The sequence below is a fragment of the Ambystoma mexicanum genome, chromosome 5p (genome assembly GCF_040938575.1).
Source record: "Ambystoma mexicanum isolate Mex_15411 chromosome 5p, UKY_AmexF1_1, whole genome shotgun sequence".
NCBI lineage: Eukaryota > Metazoa > Chordata > Amphibia > Caudata > Ambystomatidae > Ambystoma > Ambystoma mexicanum.
Window position 1 is genome coordinate 1,051,108,486 of NC_090930.1, and position 23,302 is coordinate 1,051,131,787.

At 44.8% G+C, this 23,302-nt stretch overlaps 1 protein-coding gene across 2 annotated transcripts in view; it reads right to left on the reverse strand.

Annotated features, from left to right (window-relative positions):
- The window catches only part of RANBP9 (RAN binding protein 9), a 1,122,649-nt gene extending 1,101,465 nt beyond the window's left edge, over window positions 1-21,184 (reverse strand). Inside the window, exons 1-3 of one of the 2 annotated variants that reach the window (XM_069613547.1) lie at window positions 19,612-21,184; window positions 4,555-4,590; window positions 2,954-3,065 (exon numbers count right to left, since the gene is read on the reverse strand). In XM_069613547.1, the coding sequence (XP_069469648.1) occupies window positions 2,954-3,065; window positions 4,555-4,590; window positions 19,612-19,990 (527 nt within the window). In that variant the 5' untranslated portion in view covers window positions 19,991-21,184. The remainder of the gene's footprint in view (window positions 1-2,953; window positions 3,066-4,554; window positions 4,591-19,611) is intronic. The other variant, XM_069613548.1, reaches the window with a different exon arrangement.
- Window positions 21,185-23,302: the final 2,118 nt, after the last annotated feature.

Sequence of the window (23,302 nt, forward strand, 5' to 3'; positions counted from 1 at the left end):
CTACTGACCAGCTGGTGTCTCGTGAGAATGTTAAAATTTACCATTTCCAGCTTATTAACATTTTTTTTTAAACAAAAAAGAAAAATAACCTGTGCAGTGCAAAGCTCACACACATACAAAAAAGGGCAGAATTGGTACAGAGGAGGTTCTCTGTGAGCCAACATAGAGGCTCTGCCCATCTCCACAGTGGAGCCATTTGCATGCGTTTGCGCACTAGATACTGTGACGATCTTATAGATAGCATCACTTCTTTATGGGGGGGATAAAAAATTTCCCCATAGGGCCAGGGCGGTGCGGCTGCTAACCAAGAAGCTCCCTGGGGAGGTGGGGCGGGGTGCAAGGCGGGAGGGAGAAACCCTTTTAAAAAGGAGTGATGCTAAACCAGGGTATGGCCCCTTTGAGAACCTGGGAAACTTCATCGTTCCCTCTTGCAAAAACTTCCAGTATCATTCTTTAGCCGATAATCAGACATATAATAATGCTTTGGGTGACCATATCTTTCCCCTCCACATTAATGACCACTTATGGAGGAAAAGTAAATGATTAACCAGAGAACTTTTACAAACCAATGGTCAAGAATGATCGCTACGCCAGTGCAGAGCTCCCTATATAAGTTGAACAGAAAGACAGCGATGAAGAAGAGGGTGACGAGTGGAAGTTGCAGTAGCAGGAGCAGCAGGGATGCACATCGAATATCCAAAGATCAAATACCGCAATCTGGCAGGCGAGCCAACACCCACCTACGGCGAGACTGGCAACAGGGAAATACAACAAGTAGATCCCATCCTGATAAGCCAACCCAGATCAGCGTAGGTGTGAAAACGATCTGAAAGGGATAGCGCCTCCAAGTAACTGGCTGGAGAGAGTGAGAGAGAGTGAGAGAGGGCTCCCTTCTCTATCCCAAACCGCAGACCGAAGCTGGGATTCAAGCCGCAGGATACCACTGAACAAGTATCATGCTGAACCGCAGCACTACCAGACCAAAGGCAGGAGGCCCAGGCAAGAGGCGACAGCCAGGAGATGTGAGGTCCATTGACCGACCCCACCAACCCTGCGGGTGAACAATTTTAATAAGAGAGCACTTTGGTCGAACTGGGACCTCGGAAGAGATGCCTACCACAACTAAAGAGAGAGGTGGCCCAAAAGAAAAGCACCACTGAACATTTACCGATCGTCAAATTCAAGGGGACAGCAATGCTGTTCGGTCGCTCCTCTCCACAACACCATAGAGGGGTCATCTTCTTCCTTTTACCTCCAAGACGCCTGGAGGGGAAAGGCATACCTCAAAACAGTAAAAACCTGTCTGGACTAGTGTCTTTAAACATTGTCAACAAGGAACTGCCAGTGTCACCTCTGATAAAGAAATCCATACGAAGGGACCCTAATAGTTGGAAGCATTGCCATTTCCCTAGAAAGGATAGCCGCCCCCCCCAAAATGGTATAGAAGCAGGGAGCACAGCAATACCAACATCCTGTTCACATCATAAGAAGGCACGTGCCCAGACACACCCGATTTCAACCAAACAAACTAGAAGCTTGAGAGCCCTCTCATCCCCCATCATTCCGATACCTTGAGTACACACCAGATAAACTGCAACTCAAAGGTACTCCCACACTCTTCTTCGTCTCAGTACAGCCTCGACCTCCAGAATACAAGAGTTGAGTAGTTGAAGACAGACAAGAACAACATCATCAAGTCTTACGGTTCTGAGAACAGAGGAAGAACCAGTGAAGAACCCCCCAAACCAAGGTATTTGGGGGAGACAATAAGTCGGGGTGGGATCGGAACCTAATAACCAGCAAATACCCCATAGTGTATATCACTTTTGGTCTCAAGTACCTGGCCAATATCACAAGGAGGTAATACTTGAGGGACTGGAGGAAGATCCACTACCACTAAAATCCTTACTGTCCCAGACGGGACCACATAGACTTTTGAGTTTGCTTGTTTGCTTTGGAACTATCTTTTGAACTTTGATACAAGAACACTTTGAGCCTTACTTTTCGTTGAAACTTTTTGTTCTGTCACAAGGAGGACGGTTTGTCTCTACGAGGAGTTCACTGGGAGTAGGGCGTCATCCTTCCAGGTTTATCAGAACTTTGTTTTGAGACTTTTCCTTTATCCAATAAACTGTCCATTTTGCTAAGGGGGAGGAAGTCATCCCCTTTGAGCACAAGGATTTTATATGTTATTTATGTTAGGTTTAGCTGTAGCATTAGGGATAGCAGGGTTTTGACCAGGACGGTTTATTTTAAAAACCCGACCACCCTAGTTTGCCTTCCGTTAGGTATGGAAACAACCTAAAAATAGACCTAGGTAGGCGTTTTCTTCTGTGTAACAAAGTATTGTAGAACATGCCTTCTCGCGGTCAGTCTCCTGCTTCCCTGAATGCCACAATACACAAATCAAAAAGAAACCTGAATTTCCCCATTTCTTTTTGATTTGTTTATGTAGTGAGTGAACAAATGGCTGGACTGTGGCGATGGGCAGCGCCTCTACGTTGGCTCACAGAGAACCTCATCCGCATGAAGCACCAATTGTCTTTATTTGTAAAAAGTATAATCTTTGCTACACTGGCTGCATGCTAACGCCCCACAAAACCCAATGCTGTTTAAGTGATTATTTATATTCAACATATGGTGCCCCAAATTGACTCTCAGTTCCTGGAAAGAACGAATCCCTACAGTTAATGAAACAATGGCCCAATATCAGTCTTCAAAAGCATTTTCCCACATGCAAAACGTTCAATATTCCCTCATTCGACGCTAGTGATGCTTACTACGTAGCACAAAGAAAAGCAGAGTAGGAAGTAGCTGAAGATGACCCGTTGTCATCCACTTTTTTTAAATAAAAGAAATACATGATAGAGTGTATCATGGTAGAAATAGACTAATTAGAAGTGCTAAAAAATAATTAAGAAAATAATCAATTAACGAATCCTCACACACTTACCCATCTCTTCCTTTGCTGACAATTTTGACCTCAAAATAGTAGATCCCACAAGCTGCAGGAATGGGGTGCGTGGCACGCACAGATGCCGCATCTTTTGGGGTTTTACCATGACCTAAAAAATTCCAAAAGAAATATGGACAATCTTAGACAGCAGTATCAGATCACATGTACAAAAAAGATTTAAAATACAAATAAAATGTTTAAAAAAATCAACCCAATATGTTTGCAAGTTTATTAATTTTAACACCTTCATTTGTGTTTTCAAAAAGGTAGAAAAGAAAACCATGTACTTGTTGGTAGAAAGGGTGTGTAGAAGACTTTAGGTATCTCACCACTAGTGAAGTGGCTCTAGTAGAAGACATGATGAAGAAGGCATAGATAAATGTTGTCTAGGATATTATACTGTGGAAAAACAGAAAACCCTGGGGAAATGCATACTTCCCAGAGAGGTCTGGCCTAAAAGAGAAACTCAGAGATAATTGCTGAATGCAATCCAAACAATGCATAGCAACTAAGACTTTGAGCCACCACGCCAGCCTGAAAACCTCATGACGCAGGTTTGCACGGAGGGAAATTAAAAATATGTCAAAAAGAGCAGAGGCTTTGAATAGTTACTGCCAACGTGTTTTAAGAGAACTGAAAACATGCCAGGATTTAACCAGGCTGATTCAATTCCCCCAATAAATACAATAATAGTCAACTGTCTACCTCCTGCTACTATCACCTGTGAAGGTGAGTAGATCTTTCATTTGTAGACTGGCAAGAGGGAAAACCAACGATAGCCTTTAGCTGCTCTCAACTTTCTTCTATACTTGTAATTTTCAGTTGCTTAAATAAAAGCGTGTTTATTGTGAATCGCTAACAGAGGGACAAGTCTAATCAGACTTAGCAATTCAGACATCAGAAAGCCTTGAGAAATAAGGGCCAGACTGCGCCTCACCTCACAGATTTGCCTAAAACTGACGTGCAATTGTAGTTCCATAAATCTGCTGTGCCTGCCTTCAGAACAATAGCGTTTACCACACATGAGTATACAGGGAGGGTGCCTTTGAAAACAACACAACGACATTTTATGTCGAACTGAACTACAATAATAGTAGCCAGACACGAAAATCACGTATCTAAAGATGACAACACTTTACAGATTTGACATAGGCAAGCTAGCGAAATCGGGAGTTCGCAAGCAATACTAGCGATCACCCTCTCCTCAGTTTTCACTGCCCCCCCAAAAGGAAACACTAACAGGCCAAAAATCTAAATTCTCCCTTTCCTACACACTTTCCTAGATTTCTCAGCTACTTTATGAGCATGAAAATAAAACGTAGAACTACAGTCAACAATAAAAGTGTGGTTGAAGTACCACAAGCTATACCCGGTGGGGGATGGAGAGTGGAGAAAGAAAAGCACTTGTTATAAAAATGACACTAAGATTACAGAACAACCGTTAGGCCAGGCTGAAGATCTCAGAATTCTACTTTTCAGTTTAGGCTGGGGGTACATCAAGGCATATTTGATCTAGGCCTCCCTTCTGCTGCCAACGTGCCAGTCTAGGGGCCCCCACCCACCTTTGATTAGCTCAGAATTTGTTTGATAATCTTTACCCTTTCCCTTGATTTCTCCGCTCCTAATTTCTGAACCTAAAAAGAGAACAAAACATAAATAAAACTGCTGACAAAAAAAACATGTAAAACAGAAAAGACCCAGGTCCCAAGAAATGCAGTAACAGTGTAATCAGCACTCGTTAAGAGTTTGGGCTCCTAAAAAGGAATATACGCATTTCCCTCCTGATCAAAATTAGTTCCACTCCATTAATAGAAAGAAACAAATAACAAAAACAACACATGCGTTATACTTTTCCTGTTTCTGTCACAGAATTAGATCAACCGATTTTGAGGTGGCAAATTCCAAAAAAGGGTTCTTCATTCAAGATTAGAGACAGCTGATTATGTAAACATTCCAAGAATATTAGATATCAATGTTACTTGCAGAGAGAAATGGAGAATTTTTAAAAAGTGCTAAATTACATATGTATTTATAAAGCGTTACAAAATAAATGTTTTGCATGAAGGACATTCAGCCCAAACCTTAACCTAATGTCTCTTCTCTCATTTACACTCTTTACTGACTATCTGGCACATTTATTTTGAAGACATTCAAAATGTTTGATCCTTAAAACAGTTGGTACATGCTGTTTTTAATTAAATAGGGACCATTCCACAAAACTGACCGACGTTGATAATATATATATATATTTTAACGAATATGAAATACTGCACAAACATGGAAATTGGGGAAAGCTATTTCTTCAATCGCCAACAAAACATGCAATAGGAACTTATTTACAGTATTTCCAACTTACATGATCTACAGAGAGGATTAGTACTAAGAAACTCACTAAAAAGAAGGGACCAGAATATTAATTACAACCAGAGTTAAATCAAAGAATTGTGTATTATAGGTAAGCTTTGCTTGCATCTGTAACTAGCCCCATGTTTTCCCTCCATTTCTGATCCTAAATTCAGGATACCTCAAAAATTAATTACGTTTGTTATACAAACCTAAATTAAACACAAGTTAGAGTAATCATATTTTTGTTTTTTCCTGTTGCTTTCTTAATGTTTTTAATATTACAAAGTGCATGCCCATGTGAATTGAATCATGTGTTGAATGTTTTGGTTTGTTATGATTTTAAGTCCACATGTATTATAATCGCTGTATAGGATACCATCACTTACAATGAACTACCACGCTATTCATCAGGGCGATTAAGAGCTCTACTCCAAACTCGCATTGGTGGCACTATTATACAGTATTTTCCATATTTCATTACAGAAGATGTCCAAAAATGTATCCAATAAATGGGCTCCTATGCAATATTTTGCACGCCAATTCTATAATATGCCTTTATGTGAAAGGATACTCCGACAATAAATGCAACTACAAGCTCAACATAAAGACAATGGTGTACTTTAAAGGCAACAATAATCCGAGTTACACATGCAGAATCATTGTTTACCTTGGCAACCTCACTAATATCAGTTGTTTACATGATGTGCACTAGTACATTCAACAAAATCAATTTTGCATATAAAAATGTATAGAAAACAAATAACTCACTGTATGAATGCTGTCTTACTAATTGTTCTAATCCATGACTTCATTTATTATTTACTCCCCTTGTTCCTTTGCCATTTTGCCTTGTGGCGCCTGGAAACACCATTTTGTTGTATAAGCGCCTAATAAATGCTCAGTAAATAAAAATTGCAAGAGTTACTTTCTAATGCTTCTAAATCTCTACACCCACTTTATTACAGGACGCTGAATTATTGATGGAAAAGTATATCGTGTTGAGGGGGAACATCTGATACTGTAGCCCGATATAATGCGACACATATGCAATTCAATTTGAGGTGCTGAAAGCATTGCTGAAGGGAACCTTAAACAACAATTCAAGAATCACCATAGCTAGCCAAAGTGCTCAAAGGACAGCACATACATGAATAGTCCTTGGGGAAGGGTGCACATTGGAACAAAGCCTACAGCATGTTGTAAAGTGTTTGAGGTACAGATGGTTCAATTAGCACAAGTTGATCAGTAAGGCACTGAGTGGATAGTTAATTAGAATACACAATATGCATGTCAGAGTGCTTGATGCAATCTACTCCAATGGTCCACTTAAATGGGTCTCTGATCGAACCACTAAGTCACTCGTTCCTGGTCAAGTTTAAATGCAATTCAGTTGGACATCAGTCATTAAATTGACTCCTAGTACAACAAACATCCAAATTAAAGCACATTTGATTGAATAGCAAATCCAAGGAAATGAGAAAAACATTAATATGGATTATTATCTTTGCTGTAAAATATAGCATTCCATACTGCCTCTGCACATTCATTAATCAGTGAAGTTCATCTGCACCCCCGTGCAGATGGCTATACCACTAATGAATACCTGTGCCACCCCCCCTCACCCCAGACCCATAAGGGTAGGGCTTAGGTAGACAGGAGTTCTGTACACAGGGCTCTCCCAGTTGGCAGGTTGTCACTTTGCATTCTGGGGATTTTTTTCCCTGCAGAGCGAGAGCATATTGTTAATTTCTTTTTTTGTTGAATGTCAGTTTCCCGCAACAGGGAGAATAGAGGCAGGTGCTGCATATGTTGAAAGTAAGGTTGTGGAGGAATCTCACTGCTCGCACAACATCACGGAACCAGAAGCAACATTACTTCGAGGTCAGTGGCGATCTGGAGTCATAAATTCCTTTAACGTTTTGCGTCCTTTAGTTTTGCAAGCACAAGTACCCGAGACGTTAATTTGAATCATCCTTTCTTGCCTAATGAAACCATCTAAGAATCACTTGCAAGTGGTAATTCCCACCGATGGGCAACGGAGGGCTCTGGTCTTTGCAACCGTTCTCAAAAGGGAGAAGTAGATCCTATCTGTCGTCCTAAAATGACCACTTAATTCCACTGGTTCTAGGATCTGGAATAACAGAATGTTTTCCATCTCCCAAATAAGCCTTTGAGAAAATCATGCAATCTCTTGATTTCTCCAGAGGCGTTCGGATTTGCCTAGATAAACTCGATCTTCAGGAAATCTAGTAATATCTGTGAGCTATGAATCTGGCCTCAAAGGATCCAAACCCTCTTCATTTGATCAGATGACTTAATTTATCGATAACGTCAGCAAATAAACTCACAAAACATGTTTCTCATGTTATAGCATGGTTCAGTAAGGGAGTGGCGGCCTCTTCTACGACTGATTTATGTGGTGCATCTACAGTAGATATATACTGAGCAGCGACATGGGCTCACCTGGGAACATTTGACATTATCGTACCCAAGTGACAGATGCTGCTGAAGCACACTACGGAATAGAAGTTCATGAGTCCACATTTTCTTATTTATGCCCCACTACTCCTGGTGTCTTTCAAGGTTATCTTTGAATGGAATGTCAGAGGTACTTTAGTGAATAGTGTCTGATCAGGAAGAGGGAACCGAGTACTAAAAATTATACAAGCTCAAGATGTAGGCGAGTGTCCTTAATATTTTACTGTACAAGTTCCACTGCTTAGGTCCTTATTTAGAGGCCTCCCACCGAGGCACTACCACAGCAACACTGCTCAAACTTCAACTGTCGTATTTTTCTACAACAACTCTTAAACGTTCTAGCAGCTGCATCCCTTCAATTTGGAATGGATGCTTGTGATGCTGGAAATGCATCTGAGGGACAGGGCCTCTGTATTCCTGTCCTTTATTCCGTTGATCATGTATGTTCTGTCTTGTCTTCCGCGCAGGAGTTCATGTGGGACTCCTGGCGGTGCAGCTCTTCCTCTTTTTGGTTTGGTGAACAGACCCTTGCGTACCATTATGGCACCCATGGGTAGGGGGTACAACCTTGTACTCCTAGTGTATGCTTTTGGGGCACCTGTGTGTTACCACCCACAGAGCAGGGTATGGGCTGGTGGCAGCTCCATGCTGAATAGACAGGTGCTCTGAGTATCCTCCATTTTGGGATACCCAGGTCCTGCCATTGGAATCAGTTGATTCCCGATAGGAGACAAGATGGCCCCTGTGGCCTCTTGCTTTCTATCTCTGTTACCTTGTTTTCCGGCTGTTGGGTGGAAGTCCCATGTATGGTATTGTGGGGAAGTCCAGGCCAGTCTGGCTGGAGCCTTCCCAATGACTGTATGTTGTGGGTACGCCTGTGGGGTGGGACCTGGGTGAATGGAGTGTATGACGAATACGCATTTCATGGTGTGGGTGTCTAGTATCTGGTGTTTGACACAATGACTGAGACAGCCCTGCCCGAAACTAGTATGACTTCAGTGTGCAGTGCTGAATGGCTGGGTGCTTGTCTGAATCCACATTCCGTGTTGTGAGTGTCTGGATGAGGAAGAATGGCCTGAATGCACTGTGAGCCTGATTGGCTGCCTGCCTGCATGAACGCCCTTCTGAATGATTGGTTGCCCGAGTGTGACTCAGCAGAGTGAATTAGAGACCAAACAGTATATCTGCAGACCTCTCACTGATGGAAATCGTTCAGAAGCTGAAGTCGATACTTGATGCTTACTCTCGAGGCTGAGCCGGAAGGTGGTGGTGAACCGCTGTTCCCTTCAACGTAATCTGAAAGCTGCTGTGCCTTCAGGAAACTGATCCAAGAGAGGGCCTGGCTAGGCAACATCTTCCCGAGTTAAGAGGGACCATCGTGCACCAGCTGATCTTTGCCAACGCTCCCTGAAAGCCAGACCCTCGAAAGGCTGCCGACTGGAGAAGGTGACTGCCGTGGAATCCGAAGTGAAGCACCCGGACATCCAAGTCCAACGTCGTTGACCAGAGTTCGCAGGTTTGCTATAACCGCTGGAAACCCATCGAAGTGTGTTGCCCAGACGTAGGGACATCTTGACTTTGTGCTCCTCAACGACCAGAGCTGTTACGCTCCACCTTTGCCTAAGACATTTGATTCAAGGACTCCCTTGCTCACCATCATCGACCACTTTGTCCGACTGGAGAAAGTCAAGGTCGTCAACGACCGAGGAGAATCCGATGGTGGGTTTCCCACTACCCGAAGACCTCAGAGACACTAACTGAGTACCGAGAGCCAGCCGTGGTCACGTCCTGATCGCCGACGTCAGACGCCAACAACCCAACGCCCTTGCTGGGCCAAAGTTCTTCATTGACTCTTTGCGGCAACTAACCATCTTTGTCGAGGTATACCACACACCTCATCTTCACAGGATGTTCACGAGCTTTCGTCAACAAGCACCGTGAGGATTGAAGCTGCTTCCACAACAACAGCATTTACCTTTTCTTCACTTATAATCTCGACAACCCGTGGCTCCTGCCTTAAAGGGAGTTCACTCAAGAAGGGCCCAAAAAAACTCTACAAAACCAGGTACATTGGGATTGTAGAACCTTTTAGAAGGAATCAACTATATTAAGCATTTCTGGACTGAGCTTGTCAATATGCTTTATTTACAGGTTGCCCAGGTGGGGGGCTCCTCACACAGAACTGTCTCTAGGTATACAGGAGTCGTTCTACCGTTGCTTGATTTAACTTGCTTTCTTTCTGTGGTCTATAGTTGATTCATCTTGCAATCTGATTCGTACATCATTTGAACTGTTAGCGGTTGATGCATTTCAAGGCAATCGATAGTTGAGAGTGGTACCACGTAGACCTGTATATATTTGCCATTAAAGTATTGCCGGAGTACAAAGTGTGTTGTGGTGATGGTGTATACAACGTGAACCTTATTTATATAAAGACTGTTTTATCACTAACAGTGTGTGGACATTCCTTTGTGGGTGCTTGTGGACTACACTGTACTCGCAGCACCTCCCGAAAGCTTAAGCCTTGATTGCTCGTCCACGTTTTACCAAATAGAGAATCTTGGCTGGGGGGCTCTGTGCTTAGACTCTGCCATATAGAGAGCAGGAGTACAGATACCCCCTCTAGTCTTTACAATGCTCTAACTTAAATATATACAAAAGCCTTTCAGGCAACATTCAGCACAGTTTCACTATGTGCAGACACAATGGGAGAGAAAAATACAGGACTCTAAGCCCTATTTTCTGTTAGGCCTGGGAGCAGACTAGGCTCCTACCTTACAGAATAATGTCTGATCAGAAAGAGGGACCAGAGTACTGAAAATCACTGGGAAGTAATCTGGGCAATACCAACCAAATAGAAAGGCAACACTTCAAAACTGACCAACAATCTCCTTCCAGTCCAAGGAATGTGGACATTTTTCTATACAAGCCTTGGTGCTTATTGACTGTAGTCATTGACAAAGATATAAGCATACTGAGAATTGGGAAATCCCTATGCACACTTGTACTTGATTCCTTGTGTTGTAGCTAACCTTGGTACGTGTGTACGTGTCTTCAACAGTGCTTAATGCTAGCTTCAAGCAAATAGAGAGGGGATGGAAGAGGAAGGTTGGAACAAAAATCATAGTGAGGGAGTGACCTTGAAAAGAACCTGGGTCTCTCGGAGCTTAGTTTGTGAAAGGAGGAGAGTTGAAAAGAGATGAAAAGCATGCAGTACTCCAAATTCGCACACAATGTTTAGAGACAGGAGGACCCTGCTGTCGCCAGGCTGCATATTTACAGGGGACAGCAGAGAACCCAGGGTTAAAGTGCACGTGAGGGAGAAGATCAGAAGGTCCCGTTAGGTGCCCACCCATTCGATTTCCTAGTTAAGAGGTAGCTTCAGAGCGAGCACTGACATCAAAGTTCAAGGAGGTAACCCTCCTCTGTATGGTAAATCGCAGGCCGACACACACCCCTACACATCTATGCTCCAGATCCCAAGGCTTGAGACTACGTTGCTAAGGGTGACGGCACCACAGAGACTCCAATGGAGAGAGGTGGTGTGCCTGGGGAGGCCTGTGGTCATGTTAAGAAAAGTTAGGGACGTGCGCAGAACGCATGGCTCAGAACTCAGCCCATTTCCTTTAAGAGTATGCCCCTGCTGTGTAAAGTAATGGAAACAAGGCCTGGGAATTACTGTGCTTTGCATCTAAACTGGAGGGAAAGACAACACACTATGCTGCGATGTATGGTTTTAAAAGACATACAAAAATATAGGCATACAAATACATAGGTCGCAATGGACCCTGATTTGGAGGGGCTGCTAGCATTGTACAATAATTTTCATCTACAAATGTTTACTTCTTCACTGTAAGCCTCCTGGATAATACTGCCACTCAATGCCCATTAACAGAAAGTTAATGTCGTGCAAACATTTAAATGTTACAAGACTGGTATTACTGCTATGAAAGGTTGCACGCTATGAATATATTGCGTCAGCATCGCTGAAAACAGTGATTTCAGTCCAGTGCACCACAAAAATGCTTTCCGATAGCCTTTCCAGCACATTTATGTGTAATCTCCCCCTCCACAGACAGTTGACGGTTTCAGTTGCATGTAGGGATCAGGGAGGGCTCTACTTGTACTCCCTTTATAGTTGCTCAAAGACCAGTACAGCTCCATTACCTAATTCATAAACCAAAACATCGAAAGCCCTACTGCCTTTATTCACACCTCTAAGCTTTGGATGCAAAAAGGTTGTTCTAATAGCCGTGAAAAGCAACTTTATCCCGTAAAACCATGGTACTACCTGTGGACTTTTGTCAGTGGCAAAGATGAGAGAGTAAAACAAACTGGAATAAAAGGCAGCCATGGTGGGGTTGAAATTGTTTAACTGCTTTCAGATTCTAGGTTTCTCCCTTTCCAAGTGAAACCAATGGCTCGCCTTTGGAAGCATCTGTTAGCCTACTTTAAACGTTATTGTTGATTATCTACTTTTGTTCTCTGCAAGCATAAGCAGGGCCCAAGGTATGATTCTGAAGTGGGAGTAGTTTCCTCCCTACTTGTTGAGGTTGGGAGTAGTTATATTTTGGGAGTAAAAAAAAAAAATTCTTTCCATCCCCAAAAGGGGGTATTTTTTGGGCAAAGGGGGTATGTTTAAAGTTCCTAGGACGATCAGGTAGGAATAGTATTCGAGCACCTCCTTGCAGAACTATTCAGCTGCTATGCCTGTTCGCTGCATATACACGCAGAAAGGCTCCCCTCTGTGCCCATTGCCGCCTCCTTTTTGTTGGAAATATTTGTACTTGATATTTTTGTTTTGTTGGGTGTATTTATGTTTTAGACAGTAAAAACTGCAGTCATGCCATGTAGCTGTGAGGCTGCTTTTTAAGCATTCCCCCTTTTTTTTCCCACATCAATGTGAATTACCGCACTACATAATCATGGCTCTAGTTCACCATATTCCTTCAGTGTACTGTTTCTGTGATATGCCCATCTGAAATGAATACTTGATGAACTTCTGGCGCATTAAAACTAAACTGTTAAGGTCACTATCAAAATCTTACGTACATGCCCCTTGTTCCAGCCTCTCAAGAGGGACTATTCCCCTACAAGGGCAAACCTCTGCCTCTTGCACGATTCTAATTTTAAGTTGGGATATGTGGTACATTCTAGTTTTGCTGCCTTGAGAAAACCACAGGCATACCTCCTTCTTCTCCATCTGGGCACTTTGACTTGCCATGACAACATCAACACCTAGCATGATCGTCTGCATAGAAATGTGATGACTCCAAAAATAGCAAAGAATTGTGTCACAACAACCAAGGGACTTACAATGCGAAAAATAGATGGAAATTCTAGACTCCCATTTTGTGAGCAATTCACTTGTTGCTGGTACGTGCTTTTCATTGCAGGTCTTTATGCCACTCACAAAGGTTTTTGTGCTGCCTAAATCGTGATCTCTATTTCTTTCGTGCAGCTGCAACAGGAGGTTGCAGAGACAAGTATGACTTGGAGGTCTTTAGCTCATATACCAGTGGACTGGATCGATCTTTCAACTTTGCGAAATCTACAAATATCATGAAGTTGCCCAATAAGAACCCTTGAGATCAGCATCAATACCAAATATCATTGAACTATTAATCAAAACAGATGTTCTGAATTACTTTTGCTTATAGGTTCAATGGAAATAAGTACAAGAGTGGAACGTGTCTCAATATTTCTCAAAAGTTGAAATGTAGCTCAATACTTTAACCCAATTGTGAATTTGGTAGTCAGAATCACTTTCACCTAAACTTGCAAAAAGGAATCCCACCTTACAACTCAAGCATCTCCTTGCATTGGTCTCCACCAGATTAACTACTTTAACAGCCAGTACACCGAACTGCTGGAAAATCCAGTTTCTAAACAAGGAGTTCAAAACCTTCCTGCTTTTCTCACGTATGACCCAAGTTGTAGAAACCACATCACACAGAAGGCTTTGCACTGGCTTCTGAAGGAAAGGGCCAGATTCTAGATGTGGCATTGTACATAAATCCCTACAACACCACACTCCATGGCTCCTTTCCGGATTGTTGAAAACTTATCAACCATCTAGAAGGTTACATTCTGGAAAATGAATGCAGGCCGCATCCACGCCATAAAATACAAAAGATATGGAAGAGTGATATCGTAGTGTATTGTACTGTGCATCATGTCACGAATGTTCAAGTTATGTACTGTGATAACCTGCCTTCTTAAAATAAACACGTTCAAAAAAAGAGATATGGAAGAAAAACAGGGCCATCCAAGGCTCCACACTTTGTAACCCTCTCCCTTCGCATCTTCGAGTGGAGGACTTCTTAAAATACTACAGAAACTTGAACGCCCCATCTCCACTCTGCATATGAAGTGAACTTCTCAGAGCATGCTGTATTAAGCTCACATGTGATTGCATGCTTACATTTGGGACCCTTGTTGGCATGACTCCAACACACCATTTAGTGCTTGTTCCACAGGATTTCTCTTCAAAGCGCGATATCAGTGTATACACTGAAAGACACCACAAGTTTAACCAAGCCAAATAGTCACTTAAATTCTTGGGTTCATTACATTTGTTCCCCTTATTTTATATCATTTTTAACAGCCCAAAATGGCCCGAGTCTGGTGACCAAGAGGCCTTTTGAGCTGCACAAATTGCAAGTAAATATGCGCACAATAAATGGGAATACGGAGACTTAGGGAGAAAGGTTGTGAGACGGTGGGGGATTTCTTTGAGGGGGGGGATGCTCACCTGCAAGGAGTGGTGCCAGAAGTTTGATTTACCGCAGGGCTTCTTTTTGACGTATGGGGCAGTGGTCCAGAGAATGGCGGAATTATGGGAGGCAATTCCTACAGAGCCGGAGCCCTGCCCGGTGCTTCGAATGCTTTTAGACCGAACGGGGGGTAGGGCGCGTATTGCACAGGTTTATAGGGCACTCCGAGAGGAGAAGGCAGAGGGGGTATTAAAGGTTAAGGAGAGGTGGGAGATGGATATGGGGCGCCCAATACCAGACAAAGAATGGGCTGGGAACTGGTTCGAAAAACCTGCAGGAATGCCCACTTTCAGTATGTGACCCCGGTGGTGCTCAAGGCTATGAGTAGGGATCGTTCAGATGCATGCCTCAGATGTGGATCAGCGCAGGCGGGGTTTTGGCATATGGCATGGGAGTGCGAGATAATAGCGGAGTACTGGGAGGAGGCTCTTAAGGGAGTCAATGAGGTGCTGGGAACCAGTTGGGACTGCAGCCTGGAAATTTGCTGTGGGGTAAGCTGCCGGGGTGGAAGAAGCACAGACTGCGGAATAAAATGGGTTGGTTCTTGCTCGTTTTAGCTAAGCGTCGTATGGCGATAGCGTGGAAATCCCCACAGGGCCCAGCAGCCAGTCAATGGCGGAAGGATGTGCAGAGATGGGGAGTGGCGGGGTTAATGTTGCTACAGAATGCAGACCCAGAGACGGAGCGGACAGATATAACGATTCATTGGGCCCAATTGTTAGATGATTTATCGAGAGACAATGATCTACGACCTCCGTGGAAGATTTGGAGGCAGGAAGGAATAACAGGGAGATCAGAAGTGAAAGGAGAATACGGTGATGGGTGTTGATGGTCGGACCACCTAGTTGGTATATGTTCATGGACAAGGGAGAGTTGCGGGTTGGGGTCAAGGCGGGGAGCGAGAATTAACAGACTGATATGGACACTGAAAGGTAGGAGGGTTTAGGGGGTGAGGGGGGAATCGGGTAGTTGTTGACATTGTTCGATTGGAAACTTGGAAGATGTTTATGGGGAGAATTATTGGGGGGGTGAGGGGAGCGGAGGGTAGGGAGGGGGGTGTTTTAGGTTTGTTATAATAAAATGCCAATAAAGAGTGTTTTAAAAAAAAAATATGCGCACAATAAAATCCCTTTTACAGCCATGGAACTAGTTGAGACTAAAAATATACTGGGGTCTTCCACCAAACTGCTAAAAAAAAAAAAAAAAAAAAATTAAAAAAGCATTTTACAAATTCTGGACTACTCCTGTCATGCCACTAAAATGCATTGAAGAGGAACTAGATGCGTGTTCAATGGCAGCATTGTTCTCCACCAAACTGAACATCAAATTATAGTAATTGGTTAAATGTTGTATTAGCATTAAACATTTTGACCACCTACACACAACTTCATTTACCCTTTCTTCTTCAGACACTTACTCAGCTCCATAGTACCTTTTATAATGGGCTTCAATTAGCATGTAGTAGCAAGAGGTCCGAGACCTACGACAGTCATCAAGAAGGGTTACTTTAGTTCACTTATCTGCAACACTTGGCTAACTGCCCATAACTGGCATCATGTGTAAACATTTGAGGGGCCAGGTGGATAACTTTGGAACGGAAATTAACTCAGACACACCCACTGACATTGGAAGTCACCCGAGCATCAAATAGCCACTATGTATTTCGCAAACCCCAAAGAAGAGGAAAGGCAATTTCACCAGCTCGCCCGAGTGATCACTTGCTAGCCAGGATAAATGGAAAGCAAAGCAATGGCATAAAGAGACCACCAGGCCCACCGAAAAGACCATTTTCCCCACCTGTTGCAGCCTCAGAAGTCTTCCCTGCTTTCATCCAATTAATGTTAACCTTTAAGAATCATAGCTGTTCTCAAATTGTTTGTTATTTGCGAGTCATAGTTTGACCCGTTTCTTTACTGCAACAACACTTTTACAAAAATAAAAGCCCCCATATTTCCAATTAGATTGGATTATACGAGGATTCCTCAGATTAAGAGAGACTATCCAAAATCCCCTCCCTTTATTGGCAAAGCTCAGCAAGCATGTTTTATGTACGTGTTCTTTGATCAGATGAAACTAGCAGGCAGCACACACCACCCTATGACTAAGGGTTTCTCTGGTTCAGCTGCATTTACAGGTTGCCTGGTGCTCCAACGGGAGGAGCCTGTCTAAGCCTCTAATGGCAATCCAAACAAATTGATCATATTTGACGACCTGTGAACAAGCCACGTTCACGATGCATTCAGTCCCAGATCAAATGTTTGCGAAACAGAACATGGTACTCTGGTCATCCAGATATGATGCCTGGGCTCGCTACCTACTTGCCAATTATAGGGGCTTGTTCTTAATTTTAGACCACTGCGAGTCTCCAATGCAGTGACATGCAAGAGGGTCTACTAGGGAAATTGTGTTATTAAATAGCCATATACCATCTTTTGGGGTTGTTCCACTTCAAGTAAAATCCTTAAAGAGGTAGAAATAACCGTTTGTTAGTTTGTAGCTGGAAACGGTTTCGATATCGTCTGCAAAATGACTCGGCTGGTTAATACATATGGTGCGTCGCTCTATGGGCAACCTGCAGGTCACAAGCTCCAATTCCACGAGCTGTTAAAATGTCGAGATTAAAGAAATGAGACTATGGAGTCAAGGAAAAGCAACACCTGTTATTTATAGGGGTGTGGAGAAATAATCACACAAGAATTGTTCGCAACCACCACAGTGTTTACGTTGAGGCAACTGTTTGCTAAACGGAATTGCAGCCACGTTGTGTGCGTTTGTTTTGCTTGTCTCTGGGTCTGGGGTTTGCTCGCTCACTCCTCTATGGGTGAAGAACAGAACTTATTCTCTGCACTCAAAATTGACTCGGCTTTGCCATTTCCGCGTTGAGAAACAGTTCTCAAGTCTGCTCTACTCCCTCTCTGTTGTGTCATAGTTATAAACATCTTGGTCCACGTTCCTTGCCCTGGAAGGCTCTCGGCACTTCACTTCAGGCATCTTTACAAAGTAGTAGTGTTCACACCAGTGTGCAGGCTTACATAGAACTGGATATTTCCCAGTGCGCCTCTTTTGTGGGTCTATCCATTTTATTATGGGAAAGCAGTTGGTTGGGCTTACTCACAATGTGAGACATGGGGCCACTTTGAAAATTCCAGGGCCTCTTAGTTTCCAGTCCACCCCAGCCTGTGTAAATACCCTATCAATGTCACCTTATCTTATCATTTTACAGCACTCTCGAACAAATCAGAAAGAAAACATTTGATGAAATGTCTTTCATTGAAGACTGTCCTGAAAGGAGTTGTATAATGTTATACCTTATTTTCTATTCATGTTTGTGCAAGGAACATTTTGCCAAATAACAATAAAATAAAAAAAATAAAAAACATTTTCTGAAAAGGGCCTGAATTCCCTAGGCAGGCAGCTACAACCCCGAAAAATGGTATTCTGATCACTGTTGATAGGTTACGGCTCTGCCAAACATCCACCCTGACCACTTCCCTGAAAGGTTACCGATCACACTCACACATCATCAAGACATCTCAAAGAAAACAAGACGTTGGTTAAGTGTACTTGTGGAGAAGAAGCTCACTCGTGAAAATTGGTGATTCAGGGATAAATTGGTGTGTGGATGCTAGTGCCGGAAGATATTACCTCTCAACCCTCGTTCCAGATTGTAACATTATGACTAATCAGGCGATTTGGTGACTGGCAAAGCTTGGAGGGTCTTGTGATTAGGTGTGTTTAAGAGCGGTGCGCTCCGTTATTCCAGAAAAACTCTGAATGTTCAAAGAAGGAGCCTTGGAAGAGATCCAAGTTTCAAAACGTGGCTGGGGTTATGGGGAATGAGCGCCATACGCTTTCCGGGGATCCTTTATGGGCGGGGGTCATTTTAGGGGCCCATGGTTTTAGCCCTTAGGGAGTTTCAAAAACTCATAATTACCTAAAAATGTGTTATCAGGGCAGGAGAGAGGCCACATGAGTGGGGGTGGAGGGGCTTCAAGTGGGCCTTTCAACTGAGCCTTTATCTGATAATGGCTGGTGGGTAAAGTGAAGGGGAATCACTTTACCTACCACTTTGATAATCCTGTATGGGTATCATGATTAGGGAGATGTGATTGGCCCTCTTCTGTGGATTCTCTCCAAGGAGGTTGGACATGTTAGGGTGCTGTGTAAGGCCCGGCATCTTCTATAAAAAGATTACCAATTTGAAGTCTCATCGAGGTGGTCGGGACAGTTAAGACAAGAGAATTGGGTGATTCCACGTTGATGCATAACCAGTATTGCAAAACCTGTTTCAATAATGCAGGAGAATTGTGGGTGTTTTGGAAGAGGCTCTCGGAAGGTGGCAGATAAATTTAGGGTGCTACGCCCTCCCCTCCACACCCCCCCCCCCCCCCGGTTTTGGAATCTCTAAGTGTGAGTGACAAAGGCCTTGGGGGGGGGGTCCTATGTGTGATATGACAGCGCTTTTCGGGCAACATTTTATAGGACATGGGAGTGTGCAGGGTTGAGATTTGGCTCTCTGACATAAGATAAAATATAAAATATATTCAATATTGAAGGGATGAAAGCATGGTGTTTTTTTTACGGGAGGTCTGTCAAAAAAATTGCTAATTATAGTAAAAATCGAAGTGTCAGGCCTCACCAAGGATCATCAAAAAGAGGAGAGGTGGCAGGCTATGATAGGTGGTTGGCAAGCTAGACCCCAGATGCTTTTAGGGTACAATGGCAGGACCCCCTCTCCAAAACGTGGATTTGTTTATGGCACTGCAGCAGACAATCTCATCTCTGGGTAATCCCATAAAATAGGTGAATTAATGCTTTTCGGGTTCTGCGGTTGGGACCACCAGCCATTAACGTATAAAGGGATAGTGGACGTTACAGTTTTGTGACATGGGCTTAAGGGGTCAGGTTCTTGGGGTGTTTTTATCAGGGCCCTGTAACAACATTCCTGCCTCTGTGGTGCAACGTCAGTGGAGGGGTGCAATGTCAGTGTGCGAGGAGTACTGTGGTTCACTGTCAGTGTGTATGGTGTGAGGGGTTAACCCCTGTGCTCTATACCTTTGTAGTGTACCCGCAGGTTGTTCTGCGATAGGCCGATGTAGCTGAATTTGTCCTTGGGGCTCCAGGCTCTGGGTAGCGGCGTCTCCTTCTCGTCCACAGCCGGATAAAGTCGGCGAAGCCGGCGCAGAAGCTCCTTCTCCTGTTGGTTCAGTGCCGAGTCCCCGTGCGGGTGTGTAGGCGGTGGGGGCCCAGGAGCGGCTGGCGCCTCGGGGCCCAGGGCCGGGGGAGGTGGTGGGGGCGGTGGAGGAGGGGGCGGCGGGGGGTGCAGCAGTAGCGGGGCGGCCGAGCTCGGGGACGAGAGCAGGGAGGAGGAAGAGGAAGAAGAGGAAACGGTGCCTCCGGCGGCCGGTGGTGGTGGTGGTTGAGGCCCGGACATGCTTCGCCGGAGCCCGGGTCTGGGACTAAGTGGAGACCGGGGAGGCCTTGGCAAGCGTCTGGGCCTTCCTGTCTGCTCTAACTGGGGAGGCGGACGCTGATCACCAGCTCAGGCACCAGCGACTGTACACTGCACTGCGGCCTCTGCTGCCTCTGCCGGGCTCGCACAGCGCAGCCCCGCCGGCCCAACAGCGCAGGTACACACAGCCTCAGCACAGGCTGCGCAGGCAGCTCACGAGCAGCACCACTGCCTCCCCACTTCCCGTAGCACAGTCACCAGGCAGTCAGCGTACAGGCAGGGACGGTTCCAGCAGCAGGCGATCACTCTGACACAGTCACAACACTAGGAGCAGTGTCTGTAACGCAGTTGCAACACACAGCCAGCAGTACTTCTAGGCCACGGTTAAAGTAAACAGGCAGCAATGTCTCTGGCACAACACGGACTACGGGGGCAGTGCAGGTAGCGAGCTGTAACAAGGCAAAGCTGCCGTTTTTCTTAATCGGCAGAGCAGCCAACAACGGGGACTATACGCTCCCCAGACGCTGCAGTGTCTGTAGCACACCGGTAACACGAGTAGATGTATTTCTAGCGCTGCCAAACAACACAACGTCTACAAATACACACAACACAAGCAGCAGGGTTCAAAGTGCAGGCACAGCACACTCAGATGTGTATATGTTAACAGATACAACGACGGTGTCTCCGGAACACGCATACGTAACATTAGCAAACCCCATTCACAGAAGCCAGCCTCCCCCCGTCCCCCCTTGTGCTGTCAGAAGGCGCCTGTTCTGTGCCAGGGGGCCCCTGGTCGCCTGTGTCTTGGCCTCCCCTGAATCTGTCAGTCTCTGTTAGGCTGCCCCTGCTCCCTTTTTCACTGTGCCTGGGTCCCCTTATCAACCCCTCAAACACAATCCGTGGATATCCCCGCGGAGTGCTTGTATCTGTGGCAGCTCTCTGACGGGGGGAATGAGATAGGCGAGCCCGGTGCTGCTCAGCTGCTCCCTGGGCCCGGCTCTTGTTTTCCTCCTCTGAGTCTCTGTTCTCCTCCTCCTGGCTGAATCCGGTGTTGTTGTTGTACAGTCTTCCTTCCCACTCTGCCTGTGCTCTGTTTTTACCCCCACCCTTCACATCCTTTCCTCATTCGCCATCCCCCAACAGGGCTAAACTGAATCGCATTTGTATTCCTTTCACCAAGCTAGTTTTTTAATCTCCTACTTTACTTTCTTTGTATGTATTTTTTTCATGCCTATACTGTACCTCCCCTTTCTAAAAACGACCAACCACACGGCAGACCAGTCACAAACCAATCCAGAATCACATCCCTATTGCCAGGGTAGCACAGGGTCATGGCGTAAAAATATATGTTGTACTACAGCAGACTTTGAATCCTGACATAGTTAAGAGATCACGTGTTTATTTGTTGTGCCTGCTCAATCGTACCCCGATATAAATGTCCGGTTGACTATTCGGCGAACGGTAAAACGCGGTGACGAGTGTAACCAATTTTTCTGTTGTTTTTGCATGAACCTACCTCGCAAATGGCTCTAAATCCACCAGTCTTGGTTTTTTCAGGCAACGGAACTTTGCATTCTGGGACTTGTAGTTTGGGTGTTCCCATTAGAATCATGTATCTATGAGTCCAACAAATCATGATATTGCTCTAAAAGCCAAGTCTGTCAAAAGCTGTCACAGAGGACATTCAGTCACTTGGCAGATATACATATGACTCAGAGCTACAAAGTGATTTTCTGTCTTACTAGTCACATCAGTGGTAACGTTTAAAACGAAAACATTGACACCAGTGTGGCGTTGCCCCGTGAGGGCCTGCGCACGCGGCGGCGTGACGTTCACGTCGCCGCGTGCGGCTTAAATAAACGGGGCGTTCCCGGCCGCCGCAGAGCGACCGGGGAGCCCGAACTGCACAGACGTGTGCCGAGTGAAGTCTGTGGGTTGAGGGGCTCACGGGCACGCATGGGGGTGCTGACCGACCCTCAACAGTGGCGACGAGGATGGGATATCGGCCGTCACTCGGAATGTGAGTTTCTTTAAGAAGCTGGGTGACTCTCGAGCTGAGCTCCCGCCGGACCCGGATGAGGTGGACCTCCCGGATGACGGCACACCCCGGGGTGTAATCCCGGTGTCGCCAGATCGAGGGACTGGAACGATGGGAAGCCCTGCGGTGGAGGTAGGTGGGAGGTACCCCTAGAGGGCTGGGCGAGGGAAACCTGCCTACCTCGGGGACTATGTGCTAGGACCGATTGTGTGCATTCCGGAGTGAGGGGACCCGGGTGGCTGCTATTAAAGGGGCATGGGCTCTGAGTTGTCAGTTGTTGTTTTGTGTGCAGTGCAATATTTAGAAGTGTGTGTTATTGTTGTTCCTCCCGAAAAAGGAGGAGTGTGGCGTTGCCCCGTGAGGGCCTGCGCACGCGGCGGCGTGACGTTGCACGTCGCCACGTGCGGCTTAAATAAACGGGGCGTTCCCGGCCGCCGCAGAGCGACCGGGGAGCCCGAACTGCACAGACGTGTGCCGAGTGAAGACTCGGAAACGGCAAGTTTCCTTTTGACCACCCGACATGCCCGCTCCCCCTCATCAGTCAGCAAATGGAATCTGCAGTAGAAAGTCCAGTTTCCCCGATGTTAATGACTCAGGTACTTTTTTTTATTGTTGGAAATTATTTAGATGCGTAAACAGGCCCTGATAAAGTGCAGTAGCCAGATTGTTGATGCCATTTAATTGCTGGCCTCTCGTGGATTTCATTTAATGCATCAAAGTATGCGGGCAGTTATTGTCTTGATAAACGTCAAATAACTACATTACATTTAAGCATCTGATACCAATTATTCATAAACGAAATCCCCTGATTAGAAAACATTTGTAAGTCATACGTTCTACCTATTAGAAGCAGGATGACAATCGCACAACACAACTTGGAGAAAGGCTCTTTCTTTTTTTTCTTTTTTTTAAATTTTATTTTAGATTACAGTATTTAAAACATCCAAACAAAACACTAATCGTAACAAGTTCACAAAGTGTATGTCCTGTACATATTTACAACCCCCCCTCCCCACCCAATCCCAGGGTTCACATTGACATTGAGTTTTAATCAATACATTGTGAGGAATTTCACCCATATTTTCTCAAATAGAGCAAGCTTTCTGTCTCTCCGAAAAATTACTCTCTCCATCTCTGCCAAACTATGCATTTCATCAATCCATATCGCAATCAGAACTGGTCACCGTCTTCCAACCTCTCAATATAATTGTTTTCCTACCATTGCACCCCGACAGACCAATTTTTTCTGACATGTG